Below are 16,236 nucleotides of genomic sequence, written 5' to 3' on the forward strand. Positions count from 1 at the left end.
ATCGGCAAGTTCTTCATCCATTTTTTCAAATGTGGGGCCACCCAGACATAGATCTGTTCGCCACACATTTAAACACAAAACTCCCAAGCTTCACCTCCAGGTATCCACACCCATTCTCGAAAGGCAATACAATATGGATGAACTGGTCAGGCAGATTTGCGTACGCTTTTCCGCCTCTCCCGCTCATTCCATTACTGGTGCGCAAGCTTAAACAGTCTCTCACAATGATCCTAGTTGCTCCAACATGGGCCCTGCAACCATGGTTCACAACCCTGCTGGAACTCTCAGAAGTTCCACATCAAAAGTTGCACCTCTCCCCAAAGCTTCTCACGCAGAACCATGGAGAGATAAGGCATCCAGAGCCAACTCAACTGAAGCTAGCAATCTGGCTCCTTAAGTCTTAGAGTTTGGTTACCTCAATCTCCCGCCAGACTGTATGAACGTCATTAAGGAGGCTAGACGTTCTACCACTAGAGCATGCTATGCAGCTAAATGGAAAAGATTTGTGATCTACTGCACTAACAACACAATCAATCCACGAGATGCTTCAATTCAAAACATTATTTGTTGTCTCCTGCATCTACAAAAATGTAATCTAGCATTCACATCTATACGTTTACATCTTGCTGCTACAGCTGCTTACCTACAAAACAGACAACACTTGTCATTGTTTAGGGTACCTGCCATTAAAGCATTCATGGAAGGCCTTAAAAGAATAATTCCTGCCAGAGTCCCACCCTCTCCAGTGTGGAATCTAATCATTGTCCTTACCAGGCTCATGGGTCCCCCTTTTGAACCTTTACATAAGTGTGAACTACAATATCTCACATGGAAAGTAGCTTTCCTCATGGCCATCACATCTCTCAGAAGAGTTAGTGAACTCCAGGCATTAACCATACAAGAACCATTTTTACAAATACATCACAAAAAAGTGGTTCTTAGGACAAACCCTAAATTCTTACCAAAAGTCCTTTCTGCTTTCCACCTTAACCAGTCTGTTGAACTACCAGTCTTTTCCCTCAACCAGACTCAGTAGCAGAATGGGCTCTACATAGCTTGACGTCACAAGAGCTAATCTTTACTACATTGAAAGGACAAAAACTTGCAGGAAAAGTAAACAACTTTTTGTAGCTTTCTCACCATCACATAAGGGCAATCCTATATAAAAAGCTGGAATTGGCAGGTGGATTGTTAAATGCATTTCACACGCAAAGTAGGGGCTTCTATGGCATTCTTAGGGAACATTCCCATGGATGACATTTGTAAAGCAGCAACATGGTCTACACCACACACTTTCACAAAACACTATTGTGTAGATGTGCACGCAAAACAGGCTAGTGTGGACCAGGCTGTACTAAGGACACTTTTTCAAACCACTGCAACAGATACGGGTGGCCAGCGCTAGGGAGAGTACTGCTGTACAGTCTATGCACAAGTATATATTCTGCAGCTCATATGCCACAAACAGTATGCATCTGTTCTTGGCATGTAGAGCTGCAGAATTATATACGCCCACCCACCTCCCCGGGTACCTTTATCTGTTGCAGTACTATCTTACTTAGATACATCACACATGGACATCTCTCTCTATTTCTCACAAACTCCATCATCACCGTTTATGGCGAAAAACAATCTGAGGATGGAATCGATGCCCATGCGCACTATCGTCCTAAGGAGGAGTCGCCTATCTCGTGACTACAAAGAAGTTCTTCCAATACAACAACAAAGTGGAAAAATCCGAGCCCAACACCAGATGGCAATCTATGCACAAGTCTATAATTCTGCAGCTCTACATGCCAAGAACAGATGCATACTGGTAAGTAGCATTTTCCTTTGGTGGATTGCCACCCAGTGCAGATTGTTTGGAAAATGCTATAAACCTAAAAATGTATTATTGTTCATTACATTAGATTCAACAGCTGCTTATTGTTTTACGAACTTCTTTCAGTAGGCAATTTACCGTCTTTTGGTGATTTGGATAGTGTGTTATTTCCAGCATGGCATCTTGATGAGCGGGAGGTTATGAATAATATTAACATATGTAATATCTATCATGAAAGCTTTGAATGTAGCTCATCAGAGCTAAGGTGGTACGAAACTTAGCAAAAAAGTGCTTCATAAAGATGAAGTTCTGGTGCAGCCTTTTCTAACTCTTATGGTATTTCAAGTCAAAATGGATGTTGCTGAGAACACTCGTATCTTCCGTAAGTTTCTGTTGAAGAAGTTGTCGATAAATGGAGTAAAAACTGCAAGAATGCTTTTGAAAGATTAAAGAAGGGTGTAGTAAGTCTGGTAACAAAATGTTTTTTGCTTTTGTCTTAAGTTGCAAGACAATTTTGACAATAGATGGTAAAGTACATGATATTGGTAGGGTAAACTACATCCAGCTGAGTAAGAAAATGGCCAGAGCGGTGTGTACAGTGTAGGCCAGGTATTATTTGGGTGTGTACATGGAAGAAAGCACCTATGTGTTGCTAGACAGAACAACACTGTTGTGTATGTTTTTGTAGGGTGTGGCCTTAAAGGTTCATTTGTGTTTTTGATAAAGCACGACTACTGTAGCCCATTCATTAGCATACATAAATGAATATATTTCAAGCTGCAGTACATTGTGGGTAGAAAGAATGCATTATATAATTTATAATAACACCTAGAGGAAGCGAGTGTAAAGATGGATCATCAAGCTGAAGGCATTTTAGTAGCAGTTGTACATGAACTGTAGTAGGTAAGTTGGTACAAAGTCTTTTTAATACAGGAGTGAGTCGAAAATATGTTGGAAAAAAAGAAGATCCTCAAGGGAGGAACAAAAATGACAGCCTGTTTTTTCCAGAGTGGATTTGTATACGATAAAGTAATTTAACTCAAGATTTTGTGAAAAGAAATATGTAAAGATGAGTGGCACTTAGTAAGGAATACCTTGATAGAAATGTCAGGCATAAGAAGATATATGTGCAATCATACGTTTGATGCAGGGCTGTCATTGGTGTTGCATGAGTGGACAGAGGAAGAGGAGGTAGTTGTGGTAAGCAATAACATGTGCAGGCAATTAACATGTCTGTTTAAGTCATTTAGACTTTTCTTTTGCCATGTGTTGACAAAATTGTTGATGTTATGTGACCATTTAAAATATAAGGACCCATTGCATATCTTGCTGACGTGCTTTTGCTTACCTGTGGAAGTGTCCAGAAGAAGTCTGTTTATGAGGATAGCCATGGTCAAAAAGAACATTATTGTAAGTTCTAATTCAGTTCATGGATGCTGAGTGTTTTGAATCAGTACTCAAAATACATGGTATGACAATGTAGAACTCAAAGCCACCAGCTTAATTGATTGTTTAGTTAAGCAGTGCATGCAACTGATACAACTGATTGTTTCTAACAGTGTATATTGGCTTGAAGTTGTATGGGATTCATTATGGTTATAATGCTCTATACTACTTAGATTGATTAAGTGCAGCATTTATTTTGTTGGGAAGAAGAATTGGTGTTGAATTAATTGTGCATACCAAGGAGGGATGATTCAGATATTAAAATGGACCAGTTGTTAGAATTTGTAGAAGGCAAGCAGATTGATTGTAAAGAGTGTGGCAAAATAAGTGACTGCAGTGGAGAAGATATTGAGTAGCAATGAAAGTAGCTGGTATAACAGGTTCTCTCTTGTGTCGGAGGTGTGGCTTTAACCCCTTAGCGCATTGGTACCGCATTAGGCAGGTCTAGGCACAGCAGTGGGTGTACCTGAATTCTGAACCACTGGGTTGGACTTCCTCTTGGTCCACTTGAGGGAAAGAGAAATGGAACCCCTATACTGAAGTGTGATTGATTTTGGGTTCGTGGGCATTGACTGGGAACATCATAATCCCGGGAAAAGCGATGACTCTTCCTGATAGTAGATGAACAGGAGAAACTCAGTGTAAGTGAAGCACCTTATAGTGCCATTTTGTACCCCTTAGTCCACCTGTGTTCTAAGAAAGAAGATGGATTGTTTATTTACTTCTCAATACTGTTTTCTTTTCCAAATGTTGTTTATTTCTTTTACTGACTACAAAATGACATACTTGTTTTCTTTTGTTTGACAGCTGGAGATCGGGAACCTCCTAGCACGGTAGAGGCAGGTAAACATTATAAGGCATCGGACATCAATGTTCTTATAAACGTATGCATGTGTTTCATCTTAGTTGGGTCTCTGTATCAAAAGTGCATTCTTCCAATGTTTTCAAGCTGTATATCATATACCAACATTTAGGGTGAAAAGTATTCAAGGAATGAACACTTAAAGGTTAATAAACTGCATTTCTTTTGCAATGCCACATTAAATGGAGATCAGACATCTGGTTTGAATAGTCAGTTTTACTACGATCCAATAGAAACTAGTTAAATATCTATAATGAACTACTTCCGTGTTTGCAACAGCTTTACTGTTTTAGAAACCAAGAGGGAAAGCCAGCTTGTCATTCAGTGGCTACCAAATTGGCTATACTATTTTGCCCAGCCATAACCAGTCGTAGTAGACTACTATCAGGTAAAAGGGTAACCCATTGAAATGTTTGTATAGCAGCTTAGGTGAGAAAGCATTGGTCAAACCCTCAGCACAAACATTCTTTTATCAAATGCTGATATATCCTGAGATCGTTAAAGACTGTAAAAGCACACCCTGTTATGAGTTGTCGGAGAAAGAAGAACACCATGTTCGAGGCATATGAGCTGCAGCATAGATACTTGTGCATAGGTCGCCATCTGTTGTTGGGCTCAGATGTTTGCAGTTTGTTGTTGTCTTGAAAGAAGTCTTTGTAGTCACGAGATAGTAGACTCCTCCCTTGAACTACAGTGCGCATGGACTTCGACTCCATCCTCAGATTGTTTTTTCCGCCATCGGGTTCGGATGTGACTCGCTGCGCTCCGGTTTGGTACTGTCTTTCCAACCTTTTTCGACGCGCAACCATCACCACTAGACTGTATTTCCTTTGACGCGCTAACTCCCAAATCCTCGATTCCAGTCGTCGACGCGGGCCACCAGGCCTATCGGGGCCATTCGGGCCTACAGCTAATGGAAAGGACTCCATTTAAAAAATGACCCCAGTGTGGAGCTAAATTTCCACACAGTGACCACCACAAGGTCTGCAACCTTTGTCTATCGCCAGAACATGAAGAAAAGGCTTGCCAAGCCTGCGCCTCTTTTCGATCCAAGAAAACCATCCGTGATCGATGGTCTCGACGACACGTTATGGCGCAACAGGCTGCACCGGTACCAGAAGACCTTTTCAATGAAGGCCCGATGTTCCAGAGGCAGAGGATTCGGAGGAGCTCGACATCGTCTCCGAAGTGGACGACTCGGACTCAGATGACCACATCACTCCAGGTCAACGAGTGAGTACAAACGCCCCTGCCCCACCCGAAAAACTTCGCCAAAAGGCCTTAGTCGAGACTGAAAGAAAACTTTGGAAGCCCCGCCTCCGGGCCCGGCTCCGAAAACAAAGGAAAAGCCTTCCGGCAGCTCAGGACCGAGCAAGCCGCATATTTGTAACCAGAAAACACCTTCTGTACCGAAATCAGAAATACTCCATTACGTCCAAAAAGGACTCGGCATCGAACCCTTCGGCACCGAAAGGCCATAAGGCCTCGGACCCAGAAAAACACTGAAAATCTTCGGATCCGAAGAAAAATTCTGACTCGCCACCGACTTCGAAGCCAAAGAGGCACAAGACCCCTCCTACGGCTACAGAGACCAAATCAAAGCCACGTTCGGAACCGAAAAAATCGGCACCGAAAGGGGACAATCGGGAAGAACTGTTTCGGCCAGATCCTGTCGATCCGAAACAAAAGACATTACATGTGGACCCTAAAATAGGCCATATTGTCAGTCTTCCAACAAAGAAGAGGACATCTGATACCTCACACACACCTGAGGTAGCTGTGAAAAAGAGAGACTTTGCAACATCCTCCCTAAGACCCTCTTCTCCTATTCCTCCTACTAAACCTTTGTCTCCTATAGACTTTCCTATACACTCTCCTAGACTTTCTCCATGCTCACCCTTACCACCACAGGATGACAATGGTTTAGGGGATGGGGGTGGACACGGTAAGGATCCCTTAGAAGACCCTGATGATGATGATGACACTACCCCACCACAGGATTACATGGGACGATTACGACGTTCCCACAGATCCTCCAGACTTTCCTGATCCAGATCCATACCCATCTAAGCCATCCCCCAGATGACAATATAGGATTTAGTCCGCTCAATAATAGGGCTGGGCAATATCATGGCGTGGAACTACATTCCGACCCCATGGAGGAAGACTTCCTACTGGACACTTTTGCTCTGTCGCAAAAAACAATACACACAATGCCAGTGCTCAAAGGTGTCATTAAACATGCACCAGAAATATTTAAAGGCCCTGTCAGGGCCAGGATTCTCAATCCTTGGATTGATAAGAAATATAAAGATTCAATATACATCAAAGGACAACTCCCCTTAGATTCTTTGGTGGTGTCCAATGCAAGAAAACGTGCCAATTCCCAAACCTCTGGTGATGCACCACCCCCAGACAAAGAGTCTAAACTGCTGGATGCATCAGGTAAACGAGTTGCCTCCCAAGCAGCCAATCACTAGAGGATAGCTAACGCACAAGCACTACTTGCCAGATATGACAGGGCTCACTACGTGAGCTTGAAGATCTTATCCAATACTTACCTGACCAATACAAGGCCAAAGCCAGCGATCTGGTCCAGGAGGGCAAATTAATTACAAATGCATCCATCAAATGTGCCCTAGATGCAGCAGACACTGCATCTAGATCTATTAACACCAGTGTCTTACTCCGCAGACATGCATGGTTACGCATTTCCGGTTTTAAACAGGAAGTGCAAGCAACTATTTTAAATCAGCCGTTCGATCAAGAACACCTATCTATGGGTGCATTACAATTTCAGACCACACGGGGGTTCCTCTCGTCGCTCCTTCTATAGGGGCGGATCCAAGAACATTAGCACAGACACTACTTCCTCCTCCTACAAGACTCCTACACAAAATCCCCCAACAAGGGATATTTTAGGGGGGGGTACAGAGGAAATAATAACAAAGGGAGAGGCCGAGGTAACAACAACCGGACCTCCCCTACTACCAAGCAATGACTTCCCTCCTCTCCCGCCAGACCATTCCACTCCGGTCGGAGGAAGACTATCACAGTTCCTACCTGTCTGGAACTCCAGCTCTACAGACAAGTGGGTAAGACAAATGATCCAGTATGGTTACTGCCTGGAACTTACCGCAACTCCCCCAACTATACCACCAAACAATGTCCAAGGAACATCTAACACTCCTCAAACAAGAAGTTCCATCACTTCTTCAAAAGCATGCAATAGAACCAGTTCCCCTCCAGCATCAAGGCACAGGGGTTCACTCCCTTTACTTTCTCATCCCAAAGAAGGACGGTACTCTCAGACCAATACTGGACCTCAGACCTCTAAATATCTACATACAATCAGATCATTTTCACATGATCACTCTTCAACAGGTCCTCCCACAAGGCGACTTCCTTGCCATTCTAGACCTCAAGGACGCCTACTTCCATATTCCTATACACCCTGCTCACAGGAAATATCTAAGGTTTGTAGTGGATGGTCAACACCATCAATTCAAGGTACTGCCATTCGGCATCACCACAGCACCCAGAGTCTTCACCATATGTCTGGCGGTAGTAGCCGCGCACACGCATAGACAACAAATTCATGTGTTTCCATACCTTGACAACTGGCTGATAAAAGCCAAGTGTTCACCACACTTACCGAACAATTCACCTGCTTCACAATTTGGGGTTCACAATAAACCTCACCAAATCACATCTCCAGCCGTCCCATGTGAGAAAGTGCCCTCTTTCTTGCATGGTATGCCTCCACTTATTGCTGATGTGCTTTGACTGAGTGTGCCTTGGGCTCCTGCCAATCAGGTACCCAGGGCCTGTGTTCCTTCCCTAGAACTTCATTGAAGCCTAAACCCAATTGGCATCTTTGGCCACATGTCAGCCCCTGGTAAATGGTACCATAGGTACCCAGGCCCAGGGCACTGTGACCAGAGAAGGCCCTTAAGGACTGCAGCACTTATTGTGCCACCCTTAGAGGCCCTGTACCCTGACACACACACTGCCTTTGCAGGCTGAGTGTCTGGGTGCAGAACAAAACAAAGAGACGACATGGCACACATCCCTGTGTGCCATGCCCACAAACCACTGCCCTGGCATACATCAGTCACCCCTCTAGCTGGGTGCCCTATGGCAGTGGTGAGGGTACAGGTGCATGAGCCCTGTACCCCTACAGTACCCAGGTCCATTCCTGGGCCCTGTAAGTGCAGTGCTGCCATTAAGAGTATATGGTGCTGGGAGGTTATTGGTTAGGTCATTAAGAACTCCACAGCACCATAATGGCTGCACTGAAGACTGGGAAGTTTGGTATCAAACTTCTCAGCACATTAAACCCACACTGATGCCAGTGTGGGATTTAATGTAAAATGCACCAAAGAGGGCATCTTAGAGATGCCCCCTGAAAAACGACCAACTACCAGTGACATGACTGAGTGGCTGCGCAGGCTGCCACCACCAGACCTGTTTCTGGACCCCTGGGTCGAGAACTTGTTGCTCTCGGGGGCCTGAAACAATGCACATCCTGGGACGAGGTGCCAAGACTCCTCCCCCAGGATGGGCAGGGTTCACGAAGGAGACGCTTCAAAGGCATGCCGCCTTTGTGAGCCTCTCCAGACCCCTTGCTGTACTCAGCAACCAGTCCCCACTGGTTCTGCCCCCCCTTTGGGTGGGAGACCCAGCGGAAAAAACAAAGTGAGGAAGAGAGGTGTGCCCACCTCTGCCAACTCCACCCTTAAGGTTGGGGAGGCGAGGTGAAGCACAACCTCTAGTCCCTGCCATCTTGAGGATGGGGGGACCCAGCCAACCAGGAACAGGCTCCTGCCCCCCCTCCCACTGGAGAGTGGCAGAATAGGAGGTGTACCCACCCCAGGGAAGGGGCCAATTGGTCCATGCCCTTTACCTACCTGTAACACCCCTAAATTTAGTATTTAGGGCACCCTGAACCTTCCTTCCTCAGATCCAGCAACCACAAGAAAAGAAGGAGGACGAAAAGCTGTGCAGAGCTAACAAGAGGACGAAGCCCACTGACTTGGCTCCAGCCCTACAGGCCTGTCTACCCTCGAACCTGCTTCTGCAAAACCCCGGCGTGTCGAGCGGCCAGCAACCTCAAAAACCTTGGAGGACCTGCCTGCATTCACTTCCCAAGCTGCTTCTCCTGTGAACACCGGACGTGTTTGAACTGCAGCTTCGGGTGCCAGCCAGAAACCGCGAATCCAGCACACTCTGCACCCGCCGAGCCCGGCCTGTGTTTGAGTGAATAAACACCACCAGGACGTCCCCCCGGCGATCCTGACCCGAGATCCGGCGACCACTGACCTGCCTCAAGCCTCCCGACGACGCCTGCAGCCTCAATCCAAGAGACCCCCCCCAACCGCAACCAGAGCGGGTAAGAAAATCAGACGCCCAAAGGCACCCCTGCACCCGGTGCCCCACGGCCTTGTGTGCCCAACCCAGTGGTGCCTAACCATCCCTCTGCATCCCAACTTACCCCTCGAAGTGGTGGTCACTCCTGGAAGATCTTTGTCCCCGAGCCTGCAGTGTTTCTTTGTCCCGGAGAATCTCCATTGAATTCAACAGGGCACCCGACCTCAAAACTGCTCCCTGCACCCGGCTGCCCTAGCGCCGCTGAGGGTGCCCCTTTGGTGCTAACTTGGTCCCCAACGTGCCCTGAACTTAACCCTAGGAGCTTTGCTCCAACAACCCTGTGGCCTGCTTACCAGCAGCCACCAACCGGAGTCCCCCTATACCCCATAGGATAACATTGGGCCTCAACGCTCTGCACCCGGCCGCCCGAGTGCCGCTGAATGTGCAACAACAGTGCATCACTGACCCTGGGAGATCCCTGAGTCTAACCCCAGAACCCTAACTCAAAAGACCGATTACTTACCTTGAAACCGATAACTCATTTTTCCTCATAGGATAACATTGACACTTTTTCTCTCAAAAAGTTTCTAAGTGTCGACTTTTGAAAACTGCAAATATTCCTTAAAAATCAGCCAATTAACCAAAACGCATTTTCTCAACTGTTTTCAAGAAATGTCCCAGTGCTGAATCCAGGATCCAGCACTAAGTAAGAAAAAGTAACGATAACCTAACTTACCTGCTAAGCGGATTTCCTCCCATAGGATAACATTGGTGATTCTATGTGAAAAAGTTTCTAAGTGTCAACTTTTGAAATACAATAATATTCCTTTGAAATCATACCTTTAACCAAAACGCATTTACTCACCTGTTTTCAGGAAATGTCCCAGGGCTGAATCTAGGATCCAGTCCTGTGGTTAGAAAAGTAATCCGAAAAGTAATTAACTGCATTTTACTTAAAAAGCCCATTCAATTGAATGTACTATACCTGCAATGTGTTGCAATATGCTTTGTTAAACCTGTAATCAAAACCAGTACCAGTTACACTGCAATTTTGAACTGTGTTCAAACAAGTCAATTACTACTACAAAGTATTTATATGCTTACCTGTACCAGGCTTGCTTGGTTCTAGAAATAAAACAACAGTATATTTCTTTATACAAAACAATTGGCATAGAGTTCAGTTCTTGAGTGTGTGAGACCATTTGCTGACTGAGTGTGTGCATCAAATGCTTTACACTGTCCTCTGATACTGCCTTACTGCTCGACCAAGCTACCACTTTAGAGAGTAAGTTCTATCTAACTTTAGCCTCTGCCAAACCTCTGGAGACTCTTGGACTCTATACACACTGTACCTCACTTTGGTGCAGTATATATATAGAGCCAGTTTCTTACATCCCACAAACATCAGTATCTAGGGGCCACAATAGACACTTCCAAAGCCCTTGTATACCCCAATCGAGTCAGGATAGCCAGTATACAAAACCTCATAACAATATTTCAGCCCCAACACTCACTACCAGCTCGAGTATTTATGCAGCTCATAGGGATGATGGCCTCTTGCATTTTCATAGTACCTCATGCAAGACTTCAGATGCGCCCTTTACAAGAATGCTTAGCACGTCAGTGGAACCAGGCTCAAGGTCAACTTTCAGATCTGGTGTTGGTAGACAGCCGCACACATCGCTGTCTGCAGTGGTGGAACCCACAAACCCTTTCCAAAGGGCGGCCGTTCCTAGACCCAGTTCCACAGATAATGCGAACAGTGGACACATTGCTCTCCGGCTGGGGAGCTCATCTCTTAAACCATACCATTCAGGGCAGGTGGACCCCTCAACAAAATGTGCTCCACATCAATCAACTCGAATTACTAGCAATATGAAGTCCTAGAGTTCGGTTACCTCAACCTACCACCAGATTGTGTGACCATTCTTAAAGAAGCTAGGCGCCCTACTACTAGAGCTTGCTATGCAGCCAAATGGAAAAGATTTGTCATTTACTGCAATAACAACTAAATTGACCCACTAGATGCTTCAATTGAAAACATTACTTGCTGCTTACTGCGTCTACAAAGATGTAATCTAGCATATACATCCATAAGACTACATCTTGCTCCCCTTGCCGCTTACCTACAAAACAGACAACATTTGTCATTGTTTAGGGTGCCTGCTATCAAAGCGTTCATGGAAGGACTTAAAAGGATAATTCCTCCCACAATCCCACCCTCTCCAGTGTGGAATTTAAACATTGTACTTACTAGGCTCATGGGTGTTCCATTTGAACCTCTACACAAATGTGAAATACAGTCCCTTACATGGAAAGTGGCATTTTTAGTCACGATCAACTCTCTCAGAAGAGTAAGTGAGATCCAGGCTTTAACCATACGAGAACCATTCTTACAAATACATCATAATAAGGTGGTTCTCAGAACAAATCCAAAATTCCTTCCCTAAGTAATCTCTGCTTTCCATCTTAATCTGTAGAATTGCCCGTTTTCTTTCCAAAACCAGATTCTGTAGCAGAGAGAGCTCTTCACACACTAGATGTCAAAAGAGCTATGCTTTATTACATTGACATGACTAAACCCATTAGGAAAACAAAACAACTGTTTGTAGCTTTCTCACCACCTTAAAGGAAACCCCCATCTCCAAAGCTGGAATTGGCAGGTGGATAGTCAAATGTATTCAAATATGCTATCAGAAAGCAAAACGCACATTAACAATTCCCCCTAGAGCGCACTCAACACGCAAACTAGGGGCCTCCATGGCATTCTTAGGGAACATTCCCTTAGATGACATTTGTAAGTCAGCAACATGGTCTATGCCACACACCTTCACCAAACACTACTGTGTAGACGTGCAGGCAAAACAGGCTTCTGTAGGCCAGGCTGTTCTTAAAACACTTTTTCAGACCACTGCAACGGATACAGGTGACCACCGCTAAGGGAGACCACTGCTATATGCACAAGTATGTATTCTGCAGCTCATATGCCTCAAAAGGAAAATGCTACTTACCAGTATGCATCTGTTCTTGGCATGTAGAGCTGCAGAATGACATACGCCCACCCGCCTCCCTGGTACCTCTACCTGTTCCGGTGATATCTTACTTAGATACATTACACATGGACAACTTTTCTGTTTCTTACAAACTCCATCATTTCCCTTCATGGCGAAAAACAATCTGAGGATGGAGTCGATGCCCATGCGCTCTGTAGTCCAAGGGAGGAGTCACCTATCTCGTGACTACAAAGACTTCTTCCAAGACAACAACAAACTGAAAACATCCGAGCCCAACATCAGATGGCGATTTATGCACAAGTATGTCATTCTGCAGCTCTACATGCCAAGAACAGATGCATACTGGTAAGTAGCATTTTCCTTTCTTTTCAGATATTATAAATATGTCCTTTTTCTAAGGGGTGTTATAATTATTCAAATCTGGATACTTAGAAGATGTGCGAATGCTTCTCAAAAATCCAGTTTCAATCAAATTGTTCAAGGAACTCCATAAACTGAAAGGCTTCCAAAGGTGGGATGACATAGGGATCTCCACCATTGGGGACGTGATTAGTAAAGGTGAGCTGAAGACGTTCGCGATGCTGCAGGCGGAGTTCGGTTTACACCACACACAACGGTACAAGCACCTGCAGTTAGTACATGCCTGGAATGCACAGCAGATATCACTACAGGACATACCGGAATATGCACCTTTGGAAGGGAGACTCCTACAGGAGCAGATGGTACACCAGGCAGTGTCGCTTGCATATAAAACCCTCACAAACAACATGTTGGGAAATCTGGCGAAACTCAGAGGTACATGGGAGGCGGACGTAGGGCAGCTAGAGGACTTAGACTGGGAGCTGATACTGATGCACCCCCGAGAAGTCGCCATTAAGTCACGGCTGAGGCTGATCCAATTAAATGTATTACACAGGACATACTTCGACCGGAGGCGTCTCCACAAGATGGGTAGGATAGCAGACGCCACGTGTCTTCGATGCAATACCGAACAGGGAGATTTCTATCACACTATATGGTCCTGTGGGAAAATTCAAACGTATTGGTCTCACATCTTCACAGAATTTGGGGAGGTGTTGGGAATAGAGCTAACACTAGACCCGAAACTGGCGTTACTGGGAATGGTGACCGAAGTAGACCTGCCGCGCCCACATATCATTTTCCTGGTGTTGGCGCTGGTGGTAGCGAAAAGGGACATTGCGAAATATTGGGGGGTGGCGGAGCGGCCAGTGATAGAGGAATGGAGGAGAGGTCTGGACCTCTATATGGCAGCAGAACGAGTGACATACAAAGCTAGAGGCTGTCCAAAAAAATTCCGAAAGATATGGAGCAAATGGAGACAATACCATGGCCTAGAGGTGGGACACATAGGAGGACACACATAGAGGGGTAGATGGCGGGGATGGGCGGGAGGGACCACCTGATAACGATGAGTACCCGTACAAGACAGTGACAGTGATTCATTTAGAGATTCCGTACATGCGAGATGCTATATTGTGTTATGGGAGGGGGGACAAGCACTAATGCACTATGCACGAATGAAACCGGTGGACTGGTGACACATAGTTGGATGGACTTGGGAGCTATCTGTCAACCCTGGAGGGGGACGTGCTATTAGTTCTGTAGGGGGTAGTGGGGGAAGGGGGGGGGGGGTGTTGTGGGAGAAAAAAGACAAAAAGCAGGATCGTGGGGTTCCATGTGGAACGCGTAACATTGGAAACATTTGCACACTATTGGAATACCTAGGTGTTGCTGCCCGGCCTCAGGGTTATGGGCATAACGGCTGTGGACTAATAACAAGATGTAAGTTTGACATGATGGTATGGACGTGCCACATCTGTAATCTTTTCATGCCTGCACAAAAATAAAGTTATAAAAAAATAAAAATAAATCCAGTTTCAATCTAGATTTGAATAAATCACTGACACAACTGGAACATTTTTTCCTTCATTGTCCTAATATTTTAGTGCATGTCTGCTGCTTTGCCCTCAATGCATACTGTAGGAAACTGGGCTTCTGGTGCAGAAGTCCCCCCCTTGACATGAAACACTTCTGTGTGATATGCCAAAGTCACTGAACTTAATATACGTAAGTCACTCCTACGGCACGCCTTTGAACCCTAAGGCAGGGTGCATTATATTTTATGTGAGGACATATCTGCACAAGCAGATATGCCCCTGTTGTGTCTAGTTCTGTTACTAGATTTTGGAAGTGAACCGGGAAGCCATCTTAAGGTATGTACTGGGCACTAGTCAAAACAAGTTTCCTAGCTACATAATGGCTTTACTGAAACCTATGGTGTTTGGTATCAAACACCTCGTATTAATAAACCCACACTGATTTCAGTGATGGATTTATTAACACAGGTAAACCATAGGGTATCTTAGAAGTACCCATTGAACCCTACTAGTTCTCTAGTGTGCTGGCTGGCTGGTCCTTTCCAGGTAAAAGGGTAACCCATTGAAATGTTTGTATAGCAGCTTAGGTGAGAAAGCATTGGTCAAACCCTCAGCACAAACATTCTTTTATCAAATGCTGAAATATCCTGAGATCGTTAAAGACTGTAAAAGCACACCCTGTTATGAGTTGTCGGAGAAAGAAGAACACCATGTTCGAGGCATATGAGCTGCAGCATAGATACTTGTGCATAGGTCGCCATCTGTTGTTGGGCTCAGATGTTTGCAGTTTGTTGTTGTCTTGAAAGAAGTCTTTGTAGTCACGAGATAGTAGACTCCTCCCTTGAACTACAGTGCGCATGGGCTTCGACTCCATCCTCAGATTGTTTTTTCCGCCATCGGGTTCGGATGTGACTCGCTGCGCTCCGGTTTGGTACTGTCTTTCCAACCTTTTTCGACGCGCAACCATCACCACTAGACGGTATTTCCTTTGACGCGCTAACTCCCAAATCCTCGATTCCAGTCGTCGACGCGGGCCACCAGGCCTATCGGGGCCATTCGGGCCTACAGCTAATGGAAAGGACTCCATTTAAAAAATGACCCGAGTGTGGAGCTAAATTTCCACACAGTGACCACCACAAGGTCTGCAACCTTTGTCTATCGCCAGAACATGAAGAAAAGGCTTGCCAAGCCTGCGCCTCTTTTCGATCCAAGAAAACCATCCGTGATCGACGGTCTCGACGATACGTTATGGCGCAACAGGCTGCACCGGTACCAGAAGACCTTTTCAATGAAGGCCCGATGTTCCAGAGGCAGAGGATTCGGAGGAGCTCGACATCGTCTCCAAAGTGGACGACTCGGACTGAGATGACCACATCACTCCAGGTCAACGAGTGAGTACAAACGCCCCTGCCCCACCCGAAAAACTTCGCCAAAAGGCCTTAGTCGAGATTTAAGAAAACTTTGGAAGCCCCGCCTCCGGGCCCGGCTCCGAAAACAAAGGAAAAGCCTTCCGGCAGCTCAGGACCGAGCAAGCCGCATATTTGTAACCAGAAAACACCTTCTGTACCGAAATCAGAAATACTCCATTACGTCCAAAAAGGACTCGGCATCGAACCCTTCGGCACCGAAAGGCCATAAGGCCTCGGACCCAGAAAAACACTGAAAATCTTCGGATCCGAAGAAAAATTCTGACTCGCCACCGACTTCGAAGCCAAAGAGGCACAAGACCCCTCCTACGGCTACAGAGACCAAATCAAAGCCACGTTCAGAACCGAAAAAATCGGCACCGAAAGGGGACAATCGGGAAGAACTGTTTCGGCCAGA

The 16,236-nt window shown here is 45.5% G+C and overlaps 1 protein-coding gene across 2 annotated transcripts in view; it reads left to right on the forward strand.

Moving 5' to 3' along the window:
* MST1 (macrophage stimulating 1) overlaps positions 1–16,236 on the forward strand; it is a 272,117-nt gene that overhangs the window by 209,005 nt on the left and 46,876 nt on the right. For both annotated transcript variants that reach the window (XM_085625043.1, XM_085625044.1), the window contains exon 13: positions 4,076–4,111. In XM_085625043.1, coding sequence (XP_085481169.1) covers positions 4,076–4,111 — 36 coding nt within the window. The remainder of the gene's footprint in view (positions 1–4,075; positions 4,112–16,236) is intronic.

This window comes from Triturus cristatus, chromosome 9 (assembly GCF_964204655.1).
Source record: "Triturus cristatus chromosome 9, aTriCri1.1, whole genome shotgun sequence".
Lineage (NCBI taxonomy): Eukaryota > Metazoa > Chordata > Amphibia > Caudata > Salamandridae > Triturus > Triturus cristatus.